We start from the raw sequence: 24,690 nt of genomic DNA, 5'->3' as shown, positions 1-24,690 counted from the left end.
AGCATGTAAATTTGTCAGGACGTATGGAACCAATAGAATGAAGGTGACAGTTTCCTGGATCACAACATTACAGGTGACAAGATGTGGCAGCCCATGGAATGGCAACACAAATATTCTCCACTGAAAAAAAAAAATATATTAAGACACAGTCTTCGGTGGATAAGGCGATGTGGACTGTCTTTTGGAATAGAAAAGCGATGATCCTTCTGGAATTCCTACAACCCAGACAAATCATAAACTTTGACAGCTCCATCACAATGCTGCATAACCTGAAAGCTCTAACTTCCACAGTAAGGCCAGAGAAGACAAATTTTCTCCTGCAACGTGACAATGCCAGGCCTGACACCAATTTGAAGACTATGGAGCATGTTGTCAGTCTTGGTTGGACTGTCGTACTACACCCATCACATAGTCCAGACTTGGTGCCTTCTGATTTCCATCTGTTTTGGCCAGTGAAGATGGACTGTACGAGCAACATTTTCCTAGTGATAACACAATCATAGCTGCTGTGAAATAGTGGATCACTTCCACTGGTGCAGATTTTTACTTTACTACTCTATTAATGTAGGTGACTATGTTGAAAAATAATGCTTTGTAGCTCAGAATTTGCTCTATCAAATAGTGTTATTGTGATCCTTATATCTGTTGTAGTTTCCATGGAAAAAAATAGGAGGCATTATTTTTGGAGGAACCTAAATAATTAAACTACAGTGTCCAGAACTGACCACATATTTCCCAAAAATGAGACAGAGAGTGTAATTATTCAATATTCTCAGACTAAATAAAATTTCTAGGTAAATTTAGACCCTCATCATCTAAACTGCTGGTGTAACAACTTTAGTTTTTTTTACAAGTAATTTTAAAAGATATACAATGTACAGTATAACAACAACTCCTGTGGCACTTCAATGACACTGTCAAGTCTACAGTATATAACAACAAAGCATTAGAGAATATCTCATTATTATTATTATTATTATCATAGATATAAACAAGAGGAAGGAACAAAGAAATCTTACCAGTATTCTTCTTCAGACCACTTTCAAGGACCTCAGGTGCGGTGGAAGCAGAAGCTGGAATGCTGAAGGATGAGAGACTGCCACTTCCTTCACTGACCTAAATATGTTAAACTAGGATTATTGAGCTGCCTCAGACTCCCAGTTTGATAAAAGTAAAATTATATGCCACTGTATTCAGTGTATTTTACTGCATTTTTCTGCTACTTTTTCTGTGCACAGTTAAAGCTGACACACCAGACCTCCATATACCTCTTGAACAATAGATAGCTCCTTACTTGAAATATCATTAGGACAACACAGATTGCATTACTACAGCTCCACGTAATGTTCTACTTTCAAGGACCAGACTGTACCCCTATTCCCACACATTCTATCAGTTCAGGAGACCATGTGGCAAAAAAAGATAGCCACTATTATTATGGTAGGGAAACAATACATAAGACAGAACTTCATGCATCCCCATGCCTATCTCACATTCTTCCAGACACTCCATCAGCTAAAACTACAGTGTCCACTCAGGTTCACCTACACATTTCCTGAAAGATTTTCACTACACCTGCAGGACAACATAAAGGAACAACATAGCTCACTCCTACAGATTCTTCAAAACATTCAATACGGTAAGCCTCCTCTTACTCAACAGCTTAAATTAAGACCACTCAGAGCCTGCATGTTTTCAAGTGGGTTGGGATTATCCCTTTTTGAAGAAAGACATTTCAGTCTTTGTCCAGTTTTAACCTACTCACTTCAAACTTAAAAAAAAGTTCCTGTTTAATTATATTCAGCCAATAATCTGCATACTCAATTTAGAATGACAACAAGTTCTAAGGTAACTAGCGAGTTTTCAGAAATTGCTCCTACTGGAAATCCTGATGGAGAGATCTGCAAAGAATCACAGTGACCTGATATTCCATGACACATGCACTCAGATGCAGAAACTGATGTGAGCTGTCATACTTTACAGTTAACCAATGACAAAATAAATAAACTTAAGAAAGTCTAATGAAAAGAGAGCAGATTTCCTGCTTTTGGTGACCAAGATTATGGTAAGAGTATGAAAGGAGCAGAGAAATTCACTAAGTTTATTGGAACAACACTCCACTCCACCACTAAGGTATCAAAGAAATTCAGTGTCCACTCAAATTTGTTCTAGTATTCATGACACTAGCAGTTGACACTGCTTCACAAACAAGAGTACTAACAGCAACACTAGACAAGACAGAAGAGTTATTTTTGGAATAAACTCTAGGCTGGATAATGCATTTAACAGATTACAAACTAAAACAAACATACAAAAGAGCTAACAAAAATCTGCAAAGTATGCAGAACCATAAAATGGGTTGGGTTGGAAAGGACCTTAAAGATCAACTACTTCCAACCCCCTGCTAAGGGCAGGTTTGCCACCCTCTAAATATACACCAGAACAGGCTGCCCAGGGCCTCATCCAGCCTAGCCTTGAGTATCTCCAGGAATTGGAGATCCACAGCTTTCCTGGTCCACCTGTTTCAGCACTTCACCATCCTATGAAAGAAAAATTTTCCCCTAACATCTAAACCTGAATTTACTACTTTTATTCATCTTGTGTGTGGAAAATCTCTGTCATCACAAAATCAGTTTTTTTTACTTGCTTTCATTATTCCACCACATTTTATTTCACAGTTACAAACCTGACTGCTCTGGGATGTTCTCCTCTCAGAGTGGAATGGACCAGCTTTTATTCTTCCAACCTCTAGTCTTACTGTACCTAATGAACACTAAAAAGAAGTCATGATAAATCTCTAGTACCCAAAACATTAAAGCTTATGACAATATTTACTTGGTAGAAGAAAAAATAGGGACAGAGGGTAAAATATAAGGTTAACAACTCTGTATAATGAGAACTGTACAGACAACGATCATGGAAGAATCAGAATCATACCAATTGTGATTGAATGATATTACTGGTAGGGTAGTATAGCATTCCAGTACAGACACAAAGACTATACAAGAAGCACAAATCTGTTACCTTTTCCTTAATACGTAGTTTTGGCTTCTAAGTAGTAACATCAACACGTACTTTCAAGATGACGTTTTTCAAAGAATTATAGTAGTGGAGTACTTTCACAATAAGTACAACAGCATTACAAAACTTCAAAGTATTGATTAATATTTTTGTTGATACAGAATCATAGAATTATGGAAGCTTTAGAGTTGGAAGGGACTTCTGAAGGCCATTTACTCCATCTCCCCTATAATGAACAGGGACATCCACAGCTGGATCAGGTTGCCCAAGGTTTTATCCAGCCTTGCCTTGAAGGTCTCCAGGGACGGGGTATCAACTACATCACTGGGCAACCTATTCCAGCGCCTCACCACCCTCACTATAAAAGATTTTTTCCTTTTATCTAACCTAAATCTACCCTCTTACACCTGAAACAAGAGGTCTCCATTCCCCTGATTAAGAAAGTGGGCAGGAGAGGTAGAAAACCGGCATGGCTCAGCAAGGACCTGCTAAGAGAACTGAGGGTGAAGAAAGGGGTATACAAGCTCTGGAAACAAGGCTGTGTCACCTGGGAAGAATACAGGGATGCCGTCCGGACTTGCAGACGTGGGATCAGGAAAGCCAAGGCGCAGGCAGAACTGAACTTGGCCAGGGACGTGAAAAACAATAAGAAAACCTTCTACAGGTACATTGGCCAGAAGAGACAGGCCAAAACGGGCGTACCTACTTTGGTAAATTTAAAAGGAGAAATGGCTTCAACAGATGAAGAGAAAGCTGAGGTGCTGAATGAGTTCTTCACCTCGGTCTTCACTGGTGGCCAGGATTCTAGTCTTTTTCATGTCCCTAAGTCTTGCACCCCCATACCTCTATGTGGGGACCAAGGAGGTAAATCCCTCCCCACTGTAAGGGTTGAGCAAGTCCGAGAGTGCCTCCTTAGACTGAATGAGTATAAGTCTATGGGGCCAGATGGCGTGCATCCCAGGGTCCTGAAGGAGCTGGCTGAGGTGGTTGCTGAGCCGCTCTCCATCATATTTGAGAAGTCGTGGCTGTCAGGTGAGGTCCCGGACGATTGGAGGAAGGGTCACGTCACTCCCATTTACAAGAAGGGGAGCAGGGAGGACCCGGGTAACTACAGGCCGGTGAGTCTCACCTCCGTGCCTGGGAAGATTATGGAACAGATCCTCCTGGACAATATGCTTGATCACATAAAGAACGAGCACGTGATCCTAGATAGCCAGCATGGCTTCACCAGGGGAAGGTCATGCTTAACTAATCTTGTGGCCTTCTATGATGGAGTGACGGCATTGGTGGACGAAGGGAAGGCAACTGATGTCATTTACCTGGACCTGAGCAAGGCCTTTGACATGGTCCCCCATCACATCCTCATCTCCAAACTGGAGGGAAGTGGATTTGACGGGTGGACAACTAGATGGATAAGCAATTGGTTGAAAGGCCGCAGACAGAGGGTGGTGGTCAATGGCTCTATGTCCAGGTGGAGGCCGGTAACGAGCGGTGTCCCTCAAGGGTCTGTCTTGGGACCGGTGCTCTTTAACATCTTTATTAATGACATCGATGAGGGAATGGAGTGCACCCTCAGCAAGTTTGCTGATGACACCAAGCTGAGTGGTGCAGTCGATACGGTGGAGGGAATGGAGGCCATTCAGAGGGACCTTGACAGGCTTGAAAGCTGGGCTCGGGTGAACCTAATGAGGTTCAATAAGGCAAAGTGCAAGGTTTTGCACTTGGGCCGGAAGAACCCCAAGCACCTGTACAGGCTGGGGGGAGTTGTCCTTGAGAGCAGCTCGGCAGAGAAAGACCTAGGGGTCCTGATAGATGAGAAACTTAACATGAGCCAGCAGTGCGCTCTGGCAGCCCGGAAAGCAAATGGGATCCTGGGCTCCATCAGGAGAGGGGTGGTCAGCAGGGATAGGGAGGTGATTGTCCCTCTCTACTCTGCTCTTGTGAGGCCCCATCTGGAGTACTGTGTTCAGGTGTGGAGCCCTCAGTACAAAAAAGACATGGAGATTTTGGAAAGGGTCCAGAGGAGGGCCACGAAGATGATCAGGGGGCTGGAGCACCTCCCCTATGAGGACAGGCTGAGGGAGTTGGGTTTGTTCAGCCTGGAGAAGAGAAGGTTGCGGGGCGACCTCATTGCAGCCTTTCAATATCTGAAGGGAACTTACTCCCAGGAGGGGAGTAAACTCTTCATAAGGGCTGATAATAGCAGGACACGGGGAAATGGTTTTAAGTTAAAAGAGGGAAGATTTAGGTTGGATGTTAGGGGGAAGTTTTTTACTAGGAGGGTGGTTAGGTCCTGGAACAGGCTGCCCAGGGATGTTGTGGATGCCCCGTCCTTGGAGGTGTTCAAGACCAGGTTGGACGAGGCTCTGGGCAACCTGATCTAGTAAAGGTGTATGTTTGGTGGCCCTGCTAGGCAGGGGGGTTGGAACTACATGATCCTTGAGGTCCCCTCCAACCCAGGTCATTCTGTGATTCTGTGATTCTGTGAAACCATTTCCCCTTGTTCTGTCACCATAAACCCTGCTAAAGAGTCTGTCTCCTTCTCTGTAGCTCTCCTTTAGATTCTGAAAGGCCTTTTTTCCAGTCACCGGGGACTTCACTTGATTGCCATGACTTTTCAGATGTCATAGAGTGGCTTAGCAATTACATCAGTCAACCCCTTGAGACTCTAGGATGAATCTCATTGGCACCCATAGACTTGCGTATGTTCAGGTCCCCTCAGCTGGTCAGGAACCTGATCTCTGCTTACAGTGGGAGGGACGTTGCTACCCGGATCCTCTTCTACCAAAACAAATGTTTGAGGGTTGTGGGGTGAGAAATTATCAGAGAAGACTGAGGCATTTTCTTTTTACTCTTCAATTTGACCAGCAGGGCCTGGTTCAGCCACAACCAGTCTCTTGCCTTTCTTTTCTGACTTGCTACCCCTGATAGTATGGTATATCAACTGATATTTTATCACTTTTGCTCATGAAATTACCTGTTACTTCTAGATCCACACTAACATAAATAGAAGGACCAGGGGCAGGCAGTTTTTCAAATAACCACCTGTAATTTAAGTGCCTTTCTACATCTGACTCCCATCAGGAACTAAAGTGATACAAATTGTTTATACACTGCAAAATCCTACTGTTAGGCAATGAGTACTTAAATGTACAACTGGGTATTCATACATCTGCATGGAATGCATATCTCAGAACAAAATTCACTATGCAATCAACCATTTGTTGAGTGAGAGATGCCCTCATCTCCACTGACAACCCTTACATGAGGTCTGGGAAGAGGTGGATCCTGACTTCACACCTTCCAGTCATTCAGGTGCATTGCATGCACCTGAGCTCCCCTGATTGGCCCTGCCTTCCCAACAAATGCTGTTTCAGGCTGTGACTTAGCACTTCTGCGACGTTACTGTAGCCAGCATATCTTATAAACATTCTCTTAGAGGTGACATTAGAAGAGATTTATTACTAAATTGTCTTTTTTTTTTTTTTTTTTTTTTCCAAATAATGCTGTCTGGTCTAGTGGTTGGTCACCCTGCACATAGCAGTGGAGCTAGATGGTCATTATGGTCCTTTTCAATCCAGGCCATTCTATGATTCTATGATTTATATGTCCTGGAAAAGACTTGATCAGGGCTTAGGCTAAAACAGTCTTTTCTGATTGCTTGAATTGGCTCACATTAAACCACACAGAAAAGTGAGGCAGTAATCTATATACCTAAAACAACCACATCCTCACATCAAAGGCAAACCTACAAATGAGATTTAAAAATTATTATGTGTGAAGGTAAGAGGTAACACTTTCCACCTGAACTTGTGATTAAGTGAATTAACAGTCTATTACGGTTCAATCTTTTTTTCTGGAGTCTTCTATGTGACAAACCCTTCAGTCAAATAAGGAAGCAAAACTATCAAATTTTCACATATTTCAGGGATACTTAGAAAGCAAAACTAAACACTGTTAGAATAGGATGCATTTTCAGCTTAAGGATACTTTCTGTTGTTTTTATATCAGCTTACAGATTTTCTAAAGATTGTAAATAACTTAATCAAAAATATATGTTAGGCAATACAAGATAGTTCCCTATAGATCTAACTCCTGTGAATGGAAGCAGAATGGATACCTGAACTAAAAATGATGATTGCCTGTATGTGAGTTTATTCCATTTGTACTCTGTGAAAGAAATAGAACTGTTAATAATTATATACATGAAATATTTTGAAAGTCACATTTCACAGGACTAACAAAAAAAAAAATTTAAAAGCTTGAGGAGCTGTTGAAGATCTGGAAAAATTTAACTGTGCATGTAATGTAAACAAGAGTAATTGTGTCTGTGTACTAAACAGTTAGCTATGAATAGTGGCTGTTAAAATTTTTCAAGTGGAACATTTTTATTGGAAAATGATGACTCACTGGAATCTTGATATAAAGCAGGAATGTCTCAATACTCTAAACAGAAGACAGACAAGTTGGCTACCAGCTGGACATCCAGCTAAACCACAGGAAATGTTGCATATATGACTTCATTCTTATTTAGAAGTTGAGAAAGGAGATCCGATACACAAAATCTACTGAGAACAGAAATTCTGGTTCTAAGAGCAGCAGACAAGAGGTTACTTCAGTTATCTTGGTGGGAAAGCAATTTCTTATGCTAGATGCCTTTCTCACTGAGAAAGGCATTATAACATTCAGTTGATGTAAGGTGACAGTAAACATAAGCAGGGAAAAATAAAAAAACATTAACTTTGTAAGTAATCACCTTTCGGTATAACTACTCTAATGACTTCTCTATCATTTAAAATCAGTTCTGAATAACTTTTTAAAAATGTGAGAAAGCTAAACAAATGTGATTTTTTTGTTTTGAGAAAACAGAGCAACCTAAGTCTTAATGCTGTATTAACTAGTAGCCTTTTATTGCCTTGTAAGTGTACAGGGGTCTGTACTACAACTGTTCCCATTTTCATCAGACAAACTACAAAAATATGACCACTCTAGCCTTCAGGAAATTAAATTCAAATCCAAAGTTCATTCCCACTGACACTGCAAGAAGAGTCTGAATATAGCCTGAATAAAACTCAAGCTTTCAAAAAATCTGGATTTCAGCTCTTCACTTTTAACCACCTCCTGTTTTCTTTATACCTTTAGCAAAGCTGCAACAGCCTCCTGGTTAGCATTTCGAACGTCTTCTCCATTCACTGTTAGTATTTGATCTCCTTGCATCAATCTCCCATCTGTATCTGCTATTCCACCTTTGACGATGTCTGACACAAACACCCCTGCATCATTTCTGTAAAAATATATACATTCTGTATTACAATATTGTTTAAGAATTATTTTATTGGCTTGTAATTGGGAATGCATTGAACATCAGCTTGTTTTTTTTGGTTTAGTTCCTTTAGGAATGGCATAAAAATGAAATGTACTGCCAATAAAGCCCAAAGGATCTGAGTGGTGCTCACTGAAGACAAACAAGCATGCCTAAGAAGTTCCAGACATTGACTGTCCTTGTATATTCATACCTTTTCCCAACTATACTCAGCCCAAGGCCTTTGCCAGGCTTCTTTTGGAGCTCTATAATGAGTACATCATACATGTCTTCCTCCTTGTACTGCGCCTCATCTCTGTACACAGTCAGGCGAACTTTTTGGGGAGTCTGCCGGAGAACATTAATTGCTTCATCATGTGTCGCACTCCTGAGGTCAATTCCATTCACCTGAATGAAAGTATACATTGGTAAACTATGAAGACTGTCCAACAGACAAATAAAATATGTCTAGATAGCAAATGACAATAAACAGTGATAAAATCAACCACTTTACCTCTAATATCTGATCCCCAGCCCAGAGTCTCCCATCTTTTGAAGCTGCTCCTTCTTCATACACTTCATGGATAATGATTGCTCCCTGCAGATAAACAACAAAAATATGCTACGTGCTGGAAGAAAATTCCCCGAATTATGAAGCAAGACCTATGGAAGATTTCTTCTAAAATTCAGTAGTGATGAACAGCCAGAAGAATGATAAAAAAATTACCAAAATATTTAAGAAGTTCACTTACTTCCAATCTCAAGCATATTTTTTCGTTTTTTTTTTTTTAGAGGCTAGCTTTAGAATCTTTTTATAAATGCTACCAAAAGAAAGGAAGATAAAATCTCTTCTATCAGACATTTTAATTTCATTATTACTAATTCATGTGAATTACATATATTTTTCCAACCCACCAACAAAGTGTCTGCTCCTCCAACAATGCTTAGACCAAGACCAGTCCGTCCTTTGGAGATATCAATGGTTGTTTCACATCCAGGAATAATGGGACAAGTAGCTGGGTCAGAAGCTAGTGTGGCTGGAGTTGAAGATCTGCTCGTATCTAAAACAACAGTATAATCTAGTTACAGTAAGATCAGTAAGATGGCTTGGTATCAGAAAAGTGATTTTACCATATCATTTTGAGAGTTGACCAACAGCTCAACAGTAACAGCCCAACAGTCCATCTACTGATAACATCCTTATTTCAAAATCACCACATAATGCCATTGTCCCTTCTTCTCAAGCACTGCCCAGTGGTTTTAGTAGCAATTGTCCGATTTCTACACCATTATGTACATGGACCACAGCATTGACTTAACTGAGATACTGAGATGTACTGTATTTGTACTACTTCATTCTCACAGTTTGGATAGTTAAAGGAGATAATTCAATTTAAACTCCATCACAGACGGAGTGCATACTATCTACTACATACATGGATACAAAGCCCAATCCTTCCATAGGGGGCCAAGTCAAGGTCAATGTAAGTATTCTATCTCAGACTCAGATCTGTACCATGAGAAAGAATATGAAGCATGAGTCAACTACAGTGGTAGTCCAGCAGTCTTTGGTCAACTTATAACCCGAAATAGCAATTATCTGTGATATTAACTAAGTTCATCTCTACTATGACATATATGGATCTTTGCTTTAGTTTGGTTTTTTTTTTTGTTTTTTTTTGGTTTTTTTTTGGTCATTTCTGTATCTTTTAAAGTTAAAACAAGCAAACAACCTACATATGCTACAAGGATATACTGTGTAATAATTTAATTAAAGGGAAGGACCAGCAATCAGAGCATCTGGGATGTTAATATCATCTCTATTACTGAAGTCTCATGGGCTTTAAAAAGATATCAAAACCAGAGTTTTTCAGAAATTAAAATCAAGCATGTAAGTCCTTTTTTAGACATTTTAAAGGGTAACTGATTGAAAGAAGTACCACTGAAACTAAAAGAGAGTTTGATCATTCAAAAATAGGCATTTCAGTACACAAACATTTAGGTATTGTGTGAGCAAATAATTCAGTAGGAACAGTAAGCTTCAAAACAAGTAGGTCTGGCCTCTGAAGGGAAGTAGAAGAGCACTCAAGACTGTTTAAGGTTAAAGCTTCTACACAAGCTGTTCTGTTATGCAAGCTGTTTGTTGTATGGTAAGAAACTGTTACAGAAGCACAGAATGGTTGAGATTGGAAGGAACTTTGGGAGGTCATCTAGTCTAACACCCCTGTTCAGGAAGGAAAGCTACCCAGGACTGTGTTCAGGTGACTTCTGAAGATCTTCAAGGAGGGAGATTCCACAAACTCTTTAGGCAATCTGTACCAGTGCTCCCTCATCTGCAGGGAAAAGATAGACTTGGTAGAAGAAAACTGGGGAGTAAGTTATACAATCAGCTTGAGGATGAAGAGGAAAAACATCTTTCCAGAGATGTAATGTACATCCCTACAAACTGATGAAATCAAGTTTCAGTCACAATCCAAGGATGCTGGAGGGGGCACTGACAACATCTTCATCAATTCTTTGTCCATAGGATATGGTATGGAAGACTGGAGAAAGAGGGAATAGACTTGTACAGAGTGAAAGACTTCAGCTGTGTAGTGTTTCCTTATCAGTGATGTAACTTTGTATCAATATTACTGCTAATAACAAACAACAGAAATGACTCAGTAATACTTTCAGTGATGTACATATAAATTGACTTCAATAAGTTCATAATTTAATTAAACTTTTACTAGCTTCTTAGTGGTGTGTTGCTTAACCAATAAACATCATCAATCAGTGGCATCTTTAGTCAAGAGGGAGACATTCAAACTTGGCTAGTATTTAGCACTTGGAAAGCATCACTCATTCCTCTGTTCTAGGAAAGATTATCTGAATTTCTCTCTGAGTTAAAGGAAATTACTCCCACTGCATTCTAGAGAACCATGACCTGACCATCTGATGCACAGACTTTGAGACAAAAGAGGGAATCCCTCCATCAGTCCACTTTTACAAATAGGCAGATGGAAAGGCAAGAGGTAAGTCTTCACTGTGGAGTCTCACTGCTTTACTTAGATTGCTCTTTAACCTGGAAGTACTAGAAAGTAAAGCTCAGCCGACAGTCACATGCATACAAAAAAACCCCAAAACTTGTTTACTAACTAGGTCCTCATCTTTATCTCATAATTGTTGTGAAACAAGATACATAAGAACCTTACTTTTGACTGCTTCTGGTTCTGGTGAGTTGGAAGAACAAACAGCTGTTGGTGGCTGGATATTCCTTCTCTCTGCTGGTGCAGCACTGGAAAGGACTGGTGTTATGGTCCGGCTATCTGCCTCTGGTGAGTTGATTGTAAGCCTCACTGACTTTTTGGATGACTTCAGGAGATTGATAAACTGAATGATATAAAGAAAAATGGTGGAGAATTTAGCTAGACTTCTCATTGTAAAAGAAAAATACGGCAAATGAACTGTTCTCCAAACTGAAGCCACTATTCTACAGGTTTGTTGTCAGTTAACAAGCACAAACATTGATGGTTGAGGGCCTGACCTGGATGATGTTATTCAATTACCTTTTATAGAACTCTGACAAAATATATGACATGGTAACATGGTTACCTATGAACAGTTTCTTTGGACAAGGTACTACGTTTATAGCAATTAGTAGAAAGATCAGAAAACTAGTGTTGTCTCCTAATGCTTGTGCGGAACCCAATTATAATATCACAAAAATCTGAAGTTTTCTATCAAAGTACAGTAGTGCCATACAAGTTCCTTAATCAGAAGGTAGAAGGAAAAATTGAAAATATTATCTGAACTACAGGAGGAAAAGGATAATACTGAGATGTAACACAGAATGGGATCAAACTCATGCTCCAGTTTCACAATATGATGAAAAAACTTCAAAGTTTGCTACTGTCTCACAGGCATCAAATCGTTCCAAGCATTTCAATATAATTATAATTATTTTTTTTTGTTTTAGAAATGAAACCTTACTCAGTCTGTTCCTCCTTTTTTTCAAGCCTTTTCCACTTCCCAGCAAACAATTTCAGTACTGTTTAGATATTTACTGCTTGAGACACAGCAGTGCTCTCAGAGAATAAGATGGATACTCTGCTAATTGCTTTTTAACAAATGGAAAGTGATCTTGCACCAAAAGAATCACTTTTATGGATAACAAAGCAGATACTAGAAAAATGCCCTCCTTAATTCACTACAAAACCTAAACTGAGTTTGGTGAGGTGGAAGTTGGTAAAATCTATCTGTCAACTATAAATTCGATATTTAGGAATGGAAATAGCTTTTGCCAGAGGGCTGGAATATCAGGCTTGAGACTAGATGTTTGTTACAGACACTCCCTATGTATAAGCTCAGTTCATGACCTGATTTAGCACTGATGCAACTCACTTGTTTGAAATACAGACATACCAATTTCATTGTTTCTAACACTTTTAAAGTGGAGTAGTTATGAAGAGACAAGATTCAGTTACAGTTCAACCTCATATCCCAGCACTAAGTGCTACTTACTTATTACATGCGAAACAGGGAAAAAAAAATCACATCCGTTGTAAAGAGAAAGACTATTTATTTATGTAGGCTTTAGCTTACTCTGCAGTAATTTCTTTATCCAGACAAAACTTGTCTATCTTTGGTTCTTCAGCTAACTTTGAAAATGTAGTTAGAGTCACCAAAACCTCACAAGTTTGTTTGAGACATCATCTCCTAAACTTAGTGGTGTGATTTCTACAATATTCCAGACAATTCAGAAGCACCTTTTCTACTGGATAGCCCACAACAATTTCATCATCTACTGCCAGGATCTGACTCCCAATTTTGATTCTTCCATCCTGGAAATAAAATAGAAAAAGAAATATAAACTCTGGGTGCTAGTGAAAGTATATATATATTTTTTTTTCATATGGATTTAAAACATTTTCACACCCTTGCTGCTGAACCATGATCTGTTAAGCTCTTAATAACTATTCCATTGACTGTGTCTTCTTCACTAATGGCAATTCCCAAACCTCCTTCATCCTGGGATAAACAGAAATACACAAATGGTTAGGTACTGCATTTATCAAAATGTTACAATACATTCACAAAAGACTAGTGAAGATTGAAGAAATAACAGAAGTTTGGGTCTTCCCAGTGCACCAGTGTTTTACTTTAAACTAAACTATTACTGAAATAGCAGATCTATTAATCGTATATTGCTTACCAAAATAAATCTGAAGCAATTCTAAATTAAAATCCCTTTCTTCTGAAACTCTGAAGATCAGCTATGATTCAGTTTTTGAATTCATAAATAGGAAGAACAATTACAGAATCATAAAACGCTCAGGACTGGAATGGATCTCTTGAGGCTCCTGTCCAACCTTTTGCTTAAGTATGGCTAACTAGAGCAGACTGCCCAGGAACATGTCCGGGCAGCTTTCAGAGATACTCCAGAAAAGAGACTCCAATACCACTCTGAAAAACCTAACATGTTCCAGTGCTCCTTCACCTGCATAGTGCAAAAATGCTTCCTGATGTTAAAACTGAACGCCTGGGTTCCTGTTTGTGCCCACTGTGTCTTGTCCTGGGACTGGGAACCACTGAAAGGGCCTAACTTCTTTCACTCTCCCTGCGGGTTTTTATACAAATTGTTAGGTTCCCTCCTGGACTCATTTCAGATGAGCAGTGTCAGCTCTCTGAGCCTCTCCTCAGAGGAGAAGTGATCCATTTCCTTGATCATTTTGGTGGTCCTCTGTTGGATTCTGCATATCCATGTTTTTGTCATATCAAAGGATCGAAAGCTTGACACATCACTCCATGAGCAGCCTGACCAAAACCAGCTGAAGGGAAGGATAATCTCTCTTGATCTACTTTGCCTAACACAGACTGGAATACAGTTTATAGCAGCAACAAAAAACATGTGGAAACTACTGACTGAAGCAAACAAAACTTAAATTCACATAGAAAAAAACACAAGAATGGAAAATACAGAGGCAGGAAAAATGCATGCTCTTCCTTTGAAATTAGTAAATGTGTCAGAGTGAAATTCCCCCAGTGTTTTTAGAAAGAAGTAAATAATCTGGATACCTTAATCTGTAAGATACTGTCCTGGTTAACAAAGAAAAGCTAGTTACCTTCCATGGAGATAACCTTACCAACACTCTACCCCTATGTCCACTAAATGTAGCTGTCTTCTCCATGTTAATAAGCAATAGTTTTTCAACCTTCACCTGGCAGTTTCACAAATAGAAAACTCTTTCGTTCAGCTGCACAGTTTCAGCAAATATATATTTCTGAGGGATGGAAATTTGGTGCTCATAATCTGCTGCTGATTAATTTACTTGGACCAACTCAGGCAATGATTTAACTGATAAAGCATCATAAAACCTCTCTGTGTTCAACCAAATCAGCTAGTTACTGAAAATTTTAAAATTAGATCAAGAGATGACTTTTTCCAGGCACAGAGAGCATTTGGCAAATATACATGATGTTAAAAAACTTCCTCAGGTTTTTATGGAAGGTATAACATCAGGAAAGTTTTTGGTTCGCTCAACAGAAAGGAAGAATAAAAGGACTCTAGAAATCTCCAGTCTGACTTCCAGTAAGTAAGGGACAATGTTTGTTTGCTTTGAGGGATTCCACTATAAAAAAGCAAGCTGATGAATACAAACATGGCTGGTATCAATTTAATTCTCAGCACATACCTTAGGAAGTTCCACATACTGAATATTTTTAAATGAACTGAAGTCAGTAGAAATACCAGAGTCTGAAGTAGTGTCAATCTAATAATGAAAACACAATTGTGAGCAGCTACTTTCATCATTAACATTTTCAACAAAAAGTGGATCTGATTATTTTATGGATCCATTTAAACTGCTATAACACTCTTCACAGGAATACTAGATTTACTTCTTAGTTCAGAACATAAAGTAAAACAGATCTAGGTACAGTAAATGTAGCACTGGTAAGAAATCTATTTTTCCACTGTATTTCTTCACTTAGTGCAATATCTGCTGAGTACACAGGGTACCCATCTACCCAGAACAATGTCAGAATCTCAGTCAAATGAGAAAAAAACAAAATTTACTTAACCTCTTGAATTTGAAGTTTCTCTGAAGCACAAGGTAAAGCCTCTACTGACTTTGCAGGGCAAACAGCCATCTGATTTACTGCATCTTCATTTCTACAAGAGATTCAGTTATAAAATATAGTAAAATAATACCATATTAATTAGAGCACATTTAACTCTAGCTCTTTCTTCTGCATTATTTTTGGTGTTATCAATGCACATATCAAAACAGAAATACAACATATATTTAACAATTCCTACAAACCGGGCTCAAAAGCACACTGGTCTCCCCAGAATTAAATATAAAACAAAAGTACTATTGGTGCAAGAACCTGAGTATATTAAAATACATTTTTTTTTAAATAAGAACTTACCTGATAAAGATTATTTTTACTTTAGATGGAGCACATTTGATTATGGATGAAGCATTCTGGTGAGTCCTTCCAAAGAGTATTTGCCCATTTATCTACATAGAAGAAAGCAGTAATTATTTTTCAAATAAAAAATCTAAAATACCACACCACTGGCTAAAGCAGCAATTGTGTTACAATTACAGAGTATATTGTGTCCTGCTCTCACTTCCCTTTTTCAGTAAAAAATTCCTTGCAATTTAATTTCAACTAAGTTCAGTTTAATCAGCATTGGTGAGGCTGCACCTACAATACTGTGTTCAGTTTTGGGCCCTTCACTGCAAGAAAGACACTGAGTGTGTCTAGAGTCCTGGAGTGTGTCTAGAGAAGGGCAATGAAGCTGGGGAGGGGTTTGGAGCACAGGCCTTATGAGGAGCTGTGAGGGAGCTGGGATTGTTCAGTCTGGAGAAGAGGAGGCTCAGGGGAGACCACACCTCTCTCTACAGCCACCTGAAGGGAGGTTGTAGTGAGCTGGGGGTCAGCCTCTTCTCTTGTGTAACTAATGATAGGACTAGAGGGAATGGCCTCAAGTTGCACTGGATGAGATTCAGGCTGGATCTTAGGAAATACTGCTTTTCTGAAAGAAAAGTCAGGCACTGGAATGGGTTGCCCAGGGAGGTGGTGGAGTCACTGACCCTGGAGGTGTTCAAGGAACATTTAGGTACTGTGCTGAGGGACATGGTTTAGTGAGAACTATTGATGACGGGAGGATGGTTGGACTGGGTGATCCTGTGGGTTTTTCCAACCTTGGAGATTCTATGACTCTATGATTCTAATTTCTAACACTTTCTAAAGGTCTAACATTGTCACAATGCTAAAAACATCATTCTCTGTGTTGTCTTAACACGTTATCTATTTTCGCTTTGTGACTGATGGAGCAATAATGTGAGGCCATGAGAAATACTAATCAAAGCAAATAAATACATAAACCCAGCAACAAGATTACTACTATTTATTGGATCTCAGCTCTGAGCAATGTACGTTCTACAAAGGAATTTGAATGTTGGTGCATTTATAATCTATAAACATTTGACCTCATAATTACCATTGTCATTTGGCAGAGAAGACTCACTGAAAGCTCATGAAGTCCTTGAGATTCATGAGATTTAAGTTTGAACTTGCAGAATAAGGCCATTATTTGCTAATGTTTTATTAATTATGTTGGTCCCTGACTTCATAGGAGAGCTGACTCAGACAGACGTATTTCAACGTGTTTAGAGGATACTATGCATTTGCAATACTAAGGTTTTAAAACTTTAAAAACTTTAACGGATTCAAGAGAACCATCTAGCACACAACACTGGACTTATTGCAAATGACAAGCATGAGACTAGATCCACACTATCACAAATCCTCTGCATTCTCTCCCAGTCCTCCCCTGCCAGCCTATAAGCCTTCAGTGTCATCCTCACGCTTGGTGCTGGGAAGTAATGGTGATTCCTCACTGTACTGTTAGACACTGCAACATAACAGTTTTGACATTACAAAAAAATGGTTCTGTGAGGGTAATGTTAACTATTGCTACTAACCTGAGGAAAGCCACAGAAGAAAATACATCCACAAGAAAAATCAGTTGAATTGCAGTAATATAACACATTCATAAACATACTGAGAATGTTAGCTGCACATTAAACAATTTGTTCTCTTCAAAAAGCCACTAGAATTCAGCTCAATATGGGAAGAGAGTCCAGGATACAAATAAATTGGTTTCTGTTACCCCTTGTTACCCCTGTTACCCCTTGATTTCTGTTTTATATATAATATAAGCTTTCTGGTATTCTCACACTTCTAGTAGACAGGGAAATAATTAGAAACTCTGCAGCACTTCACAGATGGATGGATTAAGGGACTTTTGTTTTCTACAATTCAAAATCTATGACACAGAAATTGTTGTGTTCTCTATTCCAAGGTCCACTAAAGAACGCCAGCAAGGATCTAATATTTAGCGCATTTTAAGTCAATATGTTTTAGTTTCTATAAAAATTGCAAGAACTCACCTCTAGTAACTCATCTGCAATCTGTAGCCTGCCGTCTTTGCCAGCTGCACCATTTGGATCAATTCCCACTATAAAGACACTCATCCTGGATCGGTCTTTGTTACCAGCAAGACTAAGTCCCAGACCAGTCCTTCCTTTTTCTAGCTCAATCATGTGTAGTTCCCCTGGTAGACTTCCATAGCGCTGTGTAATCTTTTCTAAATGTAAAGGTATGGGAAACAGAGGTTAGATTTGTATTACAGGTCCGCAGACTAATTGGAGAGTTAAGATTATTGTCCAATGGACAGTATCTGACAGTAGAATGTAACTTGGGTGAGAAAGTCACAACTGTAGTCCATATTTTCATTTCAGCTAAGACTTTGGTGATCTCTAGTTCCTTATTTTCTTTCTAACTTGAGAAAACATTAAAACTTAAAAAAAAAAAAAAAAAAAGACTAAACATATAAAAACAATAATCTTTACTCCAATAACACTTTCAGATAACAGGAATCATAATATTACATATCACAGCCATCAGTTACCTACTGTAACCTATCAGTAACTGAAATTCTGGAAGTAGTCCTGAGTACGAAATGGTGAGTCTGGACCATGGAGAAACACAGAGATTGATATGTAATTTAGAAGAACAAATCATTTTTGTGTTTCACTATGTGCCTCTGACAACCACAAATGAAAGCTGACAGCAACAATTAAGAATCAAAAAAACTCATGAGAATGAAGTAGTTCAAACTGGATACTTCATATTTTCTCTTATAATACCACTTCAGCAATAAATATTTGAAAAATTATCATGAAAGATAAGCTTACTCCAGCTGTAACCGAACTCATCCTCCTTCTCTATGTCCTCTGCAACTTGGCTGGACGATGACTGTGCAACATCACAGCTCATTCCTGAACACGCGGAAGGAGGAGGCAGAGGCAAGTTACAAGATGAAGTCTTTTCTGGCTCTGAATCGGACTGAAAGAAAGCCTGTGGAGAATAAGAAAAATGTGATGGCTAAGCAAATGCAGACTTATGTGTACAGCAAGACAGCATACAAAAACATCAAAAAGGCAATGACTATGGCTTTGAAGTTTAAATACCAAGCAGCTGGAACTCTAAATGTGTAATACAGCACAGAAAAGCTGCAAGAGATCAAAGACAGAAACAAACACTAGGCAAGGTAAGAGATAACTTCACTCCAAAATGAATTCAGAAGCAAACAGAACAGACAGCTAAAGCCCAATTCAGTAAAGTTTTATGTGCCACTTTATAGGTAAGAAAAAAGTACCCTGTGCAGCCTGACCTTGAATGTCTCCAGAGATGAGGCCATCTCTGAGGAATCTGTTTCAGTGCATCTTACTGTAAAAAACTCATTCCTTATATCCAATCTAAATCTTTCACCTTTTAGTGGGAAACCATTTGAGCATTCTCTTTTCCAGGCTGAACAGCCCCAGCCAGCTCTTTCAGCCTATCCTCAATAGGGGAGGTGAAGTCATATAGTTATTCTGAAGTTATCCATGCCCATCAGCTGTTGGTAAGTATATTTTCAAGAAAGTGTTCTATTCTTGTAATTTCAGTTTTCACTATCCTCCATTACGAAGCTTGAAAATAACATCACAGATAATGTCTGCAGAAGCCAGAAGCACAGAAATGCTTTATCAGAACTCAAAGGGCACAGAATAACAACATAAACCTTGGACAACTTTAATCCACTTTCAACTTAAGGTATTGAAAAGACTGGAAAGCTAACAACTTTGTGACACTGAGATTTAAGAAGGATTTAAGAATGTTAAAAAGGCACCCAAGCCAACAGATAAATTACATAAAAAAATGCCATGCCTGTGCTTGAAATCCAAGGCAATCTAAGGCAATGCATTACAGAAATATTTACAATTTTTGCAAATTATACTCTAAAACATAAGCCTCAATTGATGCAGCAAAATTACAAAAAGAAATTTTTATCCATCAGAATCAAAGAATGGTGAAAATGCCAGTCATTAACAGCAAAAGTGTTTTTTTCTAACAAAAAGTTCATGTATTCAACATAGAAAAAGTTGGTGACAGACTTCTACCTCAGCAGGAGTGAAAAGCAGAGATGAAAAAGAGAGGAGTTCCAGATGCACTGTGAATTTTTCTTTGTGAAGAAATGAAGGAAAAGGCTAAGAAGGATGTTACTATGCAATTCAGACACAGGGGACCACCTTCCGCCTTCTAACCTCAGCCTGTTACACATGTGTCTCTAGCAACTGGATCTGGCCCCTCAGCACACATAAGACTTTTGCTCTCTGAATCAGGCCATAGACACAAAAAAAAAAAACTAAAATGCTTTAACTCATGAAATACTTGTTATGTGCCATAGCACAGTATTTCATATTACATTATTCAAAATGCAAAGCATCATATAGTACATGAACCCATTTGGTTATTAGGGTCTGATAACAGACCCTAATTAGGGACTGATCACAGCCAAGGAAATATTAAAAATGGCAGTTGGAGCAGTATCATTTTCAACGTAGGAGGCACAGGTGGAGGCATAAGCAGGATTCTGGAAGGTATCACAGGCCATGTACAAATGCACAGCACACACATACAGTACAGTATCACCTGCTCACTAGAAACAAGACAAACCTTGAATGGTGTGGGAGCAAAAGGGTTAGTTGGGGAACAACGGAAGGTAACCCTAATTGGATTCGATACCTCCTATAGCAACAGAAAACAGCAATCCGTATGTTACAGTACCTTTGGCAACATGTAGTGTTACTAACGAACAACTCAATTTCATTTTACTAACTGCAGCAAATGTATTAAGTCAATGAAACAAATTATTTAAGGAGTTATTAAGGGCTTTGCTTTTTGTGAGCTTTCTTACTGAACACGAACCTGTAAGCAGCTGATAGAGATGACACAAGAGCATTCTTATCTCAGTGCATAAACTACAAAAACAGTTTTTTCTCTAAAAACATACACTTTTTTTCAGAAATGTTTTTGAAAATACAGAAAACACAAGCCATCATTTATTATTCCATTTCCTTTCCTCATACCTGGAACAAATAGAGATTTCAAAAATGTACATGCAATTATATACCACATATCATAGAAATTCATTTTACATTTGAGAGAGTCAACAGACTGCAACGTGGAAAAATAGATAGTGTCACTCCCAGTCACTTACTGTTTTAAATCAGAAATGCATGCACAAATGAATTAAACCTTTATTTATTACTGTGTTAGGTTAATTCTGTCTCCAACATGAATAACATGCTGTAAGCACTAATCTGAAAAAAAAATCCAACTTTTTTCAGATTTTCAAAGATGTAGGTATCTTGTCCATGGTACACCAAAAGAATTTTCAACAAGAAAAGTGAAAGTATTTTCAGCACCATTAAACAAAGCAGCCAATATTTCTTGGGCTTTCATCAGGGGAAAAGAAAGAGACAGCAAAGATGCCATAGCAAAAGTACATAGCAGCAAAACACTATACACTGATGACAGATTTTCACTCTGGTAGAGATTTTAACAAACACTGCAGGAACTGATTTTCTAATTGAGAACTTGTTCCTTTGATAGCTTTGATTAATTCAAATTTGGTAGTTACAGTTAATGGACCTGTCTTTTCTTATCCAAAAACTTTTCTCCACTTGTATATACATGCGTGTATGTGTCTGTGCCATTTTAATTCACTACACAGAATTTCCATCTTCATCAGCACAATATTTTATATAAATACAGTACAGAAAAATTTAAATTCAGAGACATACTAATGGCAAAAAAAGCACACGTATCATGTTTGGTGAGTCAAAAGCAGATAGTTAATCATCATCCAACCTTGTTAGCGATGAACTGAGAAGAATCAGCAAATGGGTTAGTGCTGCTGAAGATAGTTGGCCTACAGAAAAGATAGTTCTGCGGGAAAGGCAGGGAAGAGTTCTAAAAGAAAAACATAACAGAAACTGAAGAAAAACATTTTTAAGTGAACCCTTTGTGACTCATTAAACAAAATTTATTTATTTTGCAGCTTGTGCTAACCAAGCAAAATCTTATTAATATACTTCTGTATGGACACATAAAGATAGATAAACTGCATTTACTCTGTATTTTCAATTTGTATGCTCAAATTATCAGCTATGTTTAGCAGAGATTAGAGGAAAATATTGATCCTCCAGTGTGTCCTAGCCCACAAAATTCATGAAGTGTAGTGTTCAGTAGCATAAACAACATAGCATTTACTTGCTGTGGTATTTGTACAATTTTGCCCGAGTATCTCAGTATATGGGATACACTTCAACCTCAGTTATTTAATCATAAAATTGTGGACTCCTGGATGAGAATAAATGCAATTCATAGTAATAACACAGTACAAATCTAGGACTAGTTTTATTTTGCAAACCACGCAAGTTCTCACTATTTGATTTATGTACCAAGGTAATGTATTCACGGTGCCCTTTGCAAAATATAAAGCTTAGTAACATTAGACATCTCTGACTTTACACCTCACTTTGCATCTGTGCAGATGAATGTGTGATTTACTGATTTGTATTGTAACAAGCTGGTCTTCTTGTTAAACAATATAAGGTAAGGTAACTACTTGTTATTATTTAACAAATTAAATCATTTCATTTCATAAAATCAAAGGATATAATTTCAACAATTATACTCCCTATGCAGTTCTAGTACTGTACTTCAAGATCAGAAAGAGAAAACAGTCAAATATGTACTTAAAAATAATTTCTATAATAGGTGCATCCATCTGCTCGTGGTCTAAATATTTGGTTGCTATAAGCTTCATGTTACTGAAAAAAAGAAACATACTAAAGAAAATGTGAAAGGCTTGCAGCAACAACTAACAGATTAACATCATGGTAGTTTAATCCAGATATACGTTGCAGTTACAAAATTTTCTTAAGGTACATAGTTCTGTTCATCATTTCTAAAAATATTCTTCTAAGCATTTATCCTCAAATATTACTTTGCAAAGCAAAATGTAATGCAATTTGATAAGACATCACGTCTTGGTTCTACAGTGTCTTCAGCACAGAGAAGGTACAGATCTGTATGAACAAGCTCCCTTCATTGGCAAGCCACTCACAGTAAAAAAGCAGTTGCCCTACAGTAAATGATTTTCTGTTTACACAAGTAATTTGCAAATTCACACTTGATGACATCTTTTGTAAAGAGAAGTTTGGGAAGAATAATTTATCAATGCAATGGTTCTATTATACTTTCAACGTTACATCAGCCACTGCAAAGAATTATCTACTGTATCTTGATTAACTTTACGCAGCTAAAATAAGTATCATGAAAAGTTTGTTTACAAACACCAGTCTTAGTAAAAGAGAAAACAGATTAGCCATGGTAATTCAAAATTATGCCTTTTATATCTTTTTCATGATGACAAAGCTCCTAAAATACAACTGCTAGATCTAACTCTAATCTATGCAACTGTGTATTAATTGTATTGACTGCTCACAAGGATAAAATTTGGAGCATTTGAGTTTGTCTACACACTTATATTTTAAACAATGCGCATGAAGCATGTCTTCTTCCACAGTCTACAGCAAGTAAAACATACACTAAAATAAATTTTATTTTTCCTTTTCCGTTTTTTTTTTTTTTTTTCAAAATGAAACAAAAAATAACAGGATAAGTGATTTGATTTTTTTTTTTTTTTAAATTTGTGTTCTGTTTATTAATATACCCAGGATGCTGAGGTATCAGACATGCATACTGTAAAGCATAATGCTATAATGTAACAGAATGGCTGGGATCATAATCAAGGTGACAGATTAACTCTTACTAAGAAGTACACGCTGCAGGATAAATATGAAACTGATTTCACAGATAACTGCTTGCAAGTGAAATTACTGAATTAGCTTCTCACAATCCACTTGCATTATTTGAGATACTCTAGAGTATGCTTCAGACCTCTTTAACTTCTACAGTAGCCTAAATGAAATAAGAAAAAACAAAAAGGGACAAATATGACTCACTACCACCATCGCTTGAAAATGACTGCCTTACAGCACTATATTAAATATAGCTGCTGTGTGCAGGCAGTTAACTGTCTGGGTAACTATGCATGAATGAAGGCTGGAAATTTCCTTTAAGATCTTATTATGAAATACAGATGCACATTTTAGTGATGAAGACAATAAATATAATGCCTTTAACAAAAGATCACAACGCAAAGCCTGTGTACAGCAAAGAGCATTTGCAATGTTTCTGCTCACAGAGAAACAAAGGTGTGTTAATAAACATTCAAGAAACAACCAACAAACAAAGAAAAAAATAAACAATTGCAATAAAAAACAGAGCATTTTCTAAACATGAAAAGTGGCATAGCTACTTATTTCTAAACAAAGTAATGGCATAGCTCCCAGCCCAAACAATGGCCTAAACATTCAGTGGTGGCCATTTTGTTCACATCACAGCAAATGCAAAAGCCTTACTTTAATATCTTGAGTATCAACAGCCAACATTCAACAGATCTTTTTCATGCAACTTTACCTTAGATGACTGACGATAAAATGGGTTAGTAGTTTTCTGCTCACAGAGAGCAGAAGCTGATGGAAGGCTATAAAGAGACTCTGGCTGGGGAACAAGAGTTATGAGACAACTAGTAAATAAACATGCAACTTACACAGACTCTCTACAAAGAGGAATTTTAGTTTCTAGTGATGAAATGAACTATATTAAAGTTTATTAGCTTTTGTCTGCAATGTCCATGCAGCTTAGTGACAGAAACCTTCCGTGTACTTCTATGTCCTTTTATTAATGTCCAATGAATATTTTAACAGATGTTGTATTTCTGCATGCGCTCCTCTGACATGCTGTCAATCTCTAAGAGATGATTTTAGTTAAGACTCCTACTCTGCCCCCCAACAAATTATCATTCTTGAGGCTTTTCAAAATAGTTTGAGGACGGCGTGCTGGAGGGTAAT

The 24,690-nt window shown here is 38.0% G+C and overlaps 1 protein-coding gene across 5 annotated transcripts in view; it reads right to left on the bottom strand.

Annotated features, from left to right (window-relative positions):
- Nucleotides 1-24,690, bottom strand: part of MPDZ (multiple PDZ domain crumbs cell polarity complex component) — a 113,752-nt gene that overhangs the window by 12,950 nt on the left and 76,112 nt on the right. For 4 of the 5 annotated variants that reach the window (XM_031593193.2, XM_031593191.2, XM_031593194.2 and 1 more), the window contains 14 exons: nucleotides 18,577-18,739; nucleotides 17,770-17,966; nucleotides 15,737-15,828; nucleotides 15,386-15,476; nucleotides 14,998-15,075; nucleotides 13,241-13,333; nucleotides 13,072-13,146; nucleotides 11,518-11,695; nucleotides 9,239-9,384; nucleotides 8,838-8,921; nucleotides 8,538-8,731; nucleotides 8,158-8,305; nucleotides 2,687-2,773; nucleotides 1,020-1,116 (listed from right to left, as the gene is read on the bottom strand). In XM_031593193.2, the coding sequence (XP_031449053.2) occupies nucleotides 1,020-1,116; nucleotides 2,687-2,773; nucleotides 8,158-8,305; nucleotides 8,538-8,731; nucleotides 8,838-8,921; nucleotides 9,239-9,384; nucleotides 11,518-11,695; nucleotides 13,072-13,146; nucleotides 13,241-13,333; nucleotides 14,998-15,075; nucleotides 15,386-15,476; nucleotides 15,737-15,828; nucleotides 17,770-17,966; nucleotides 18,577-18,739 (1,723 nt within the window). Of the gene's footprint in view, nucleotides 1-1,019; nucleotides 1,117-2,686; nucleotides 2,774-8,157; nucleotides 8,306-8,537; nucleotides 8,732-8,837; nucleotides 8,922-9,238; nucleotides 9,385-11,517; nucleotides 11,696-13,071; nucleotides 13,147-13,240; nucleotides 13,334-14,997; nucleotides 15,076-15,385; nucleotides 15,477-15,736; nucleotides 15,829-17,769; nucleotides 17,967-18,576; nucleotides 18,740-20,380; nucleotides 20,453-21,577; nucleotides 21,680-24,256; nucleotides 24,341-24,690 lie in introns of all 5 variants that reach the window. The other variant, XM_031593195.2, reaches the window with a different exon arrangement.

This window comes from Phasianus colchicus, chromosome Z (assembly GCF_987193195.1).
Source record: "Phasianus colchicus chromosome Z, bPhaCol1.hap1.1, whole genome shotgun sequence".
NCBI classification, from domain to species: Eukaryota; Metazoa; Chordata; class Aves; order Galliformes; family Phasianidae; genus Phasianus; species Phasianus colchicus.
This window is presented reverse-complemented; position numbering and strand designations above follow the sequence as displayed.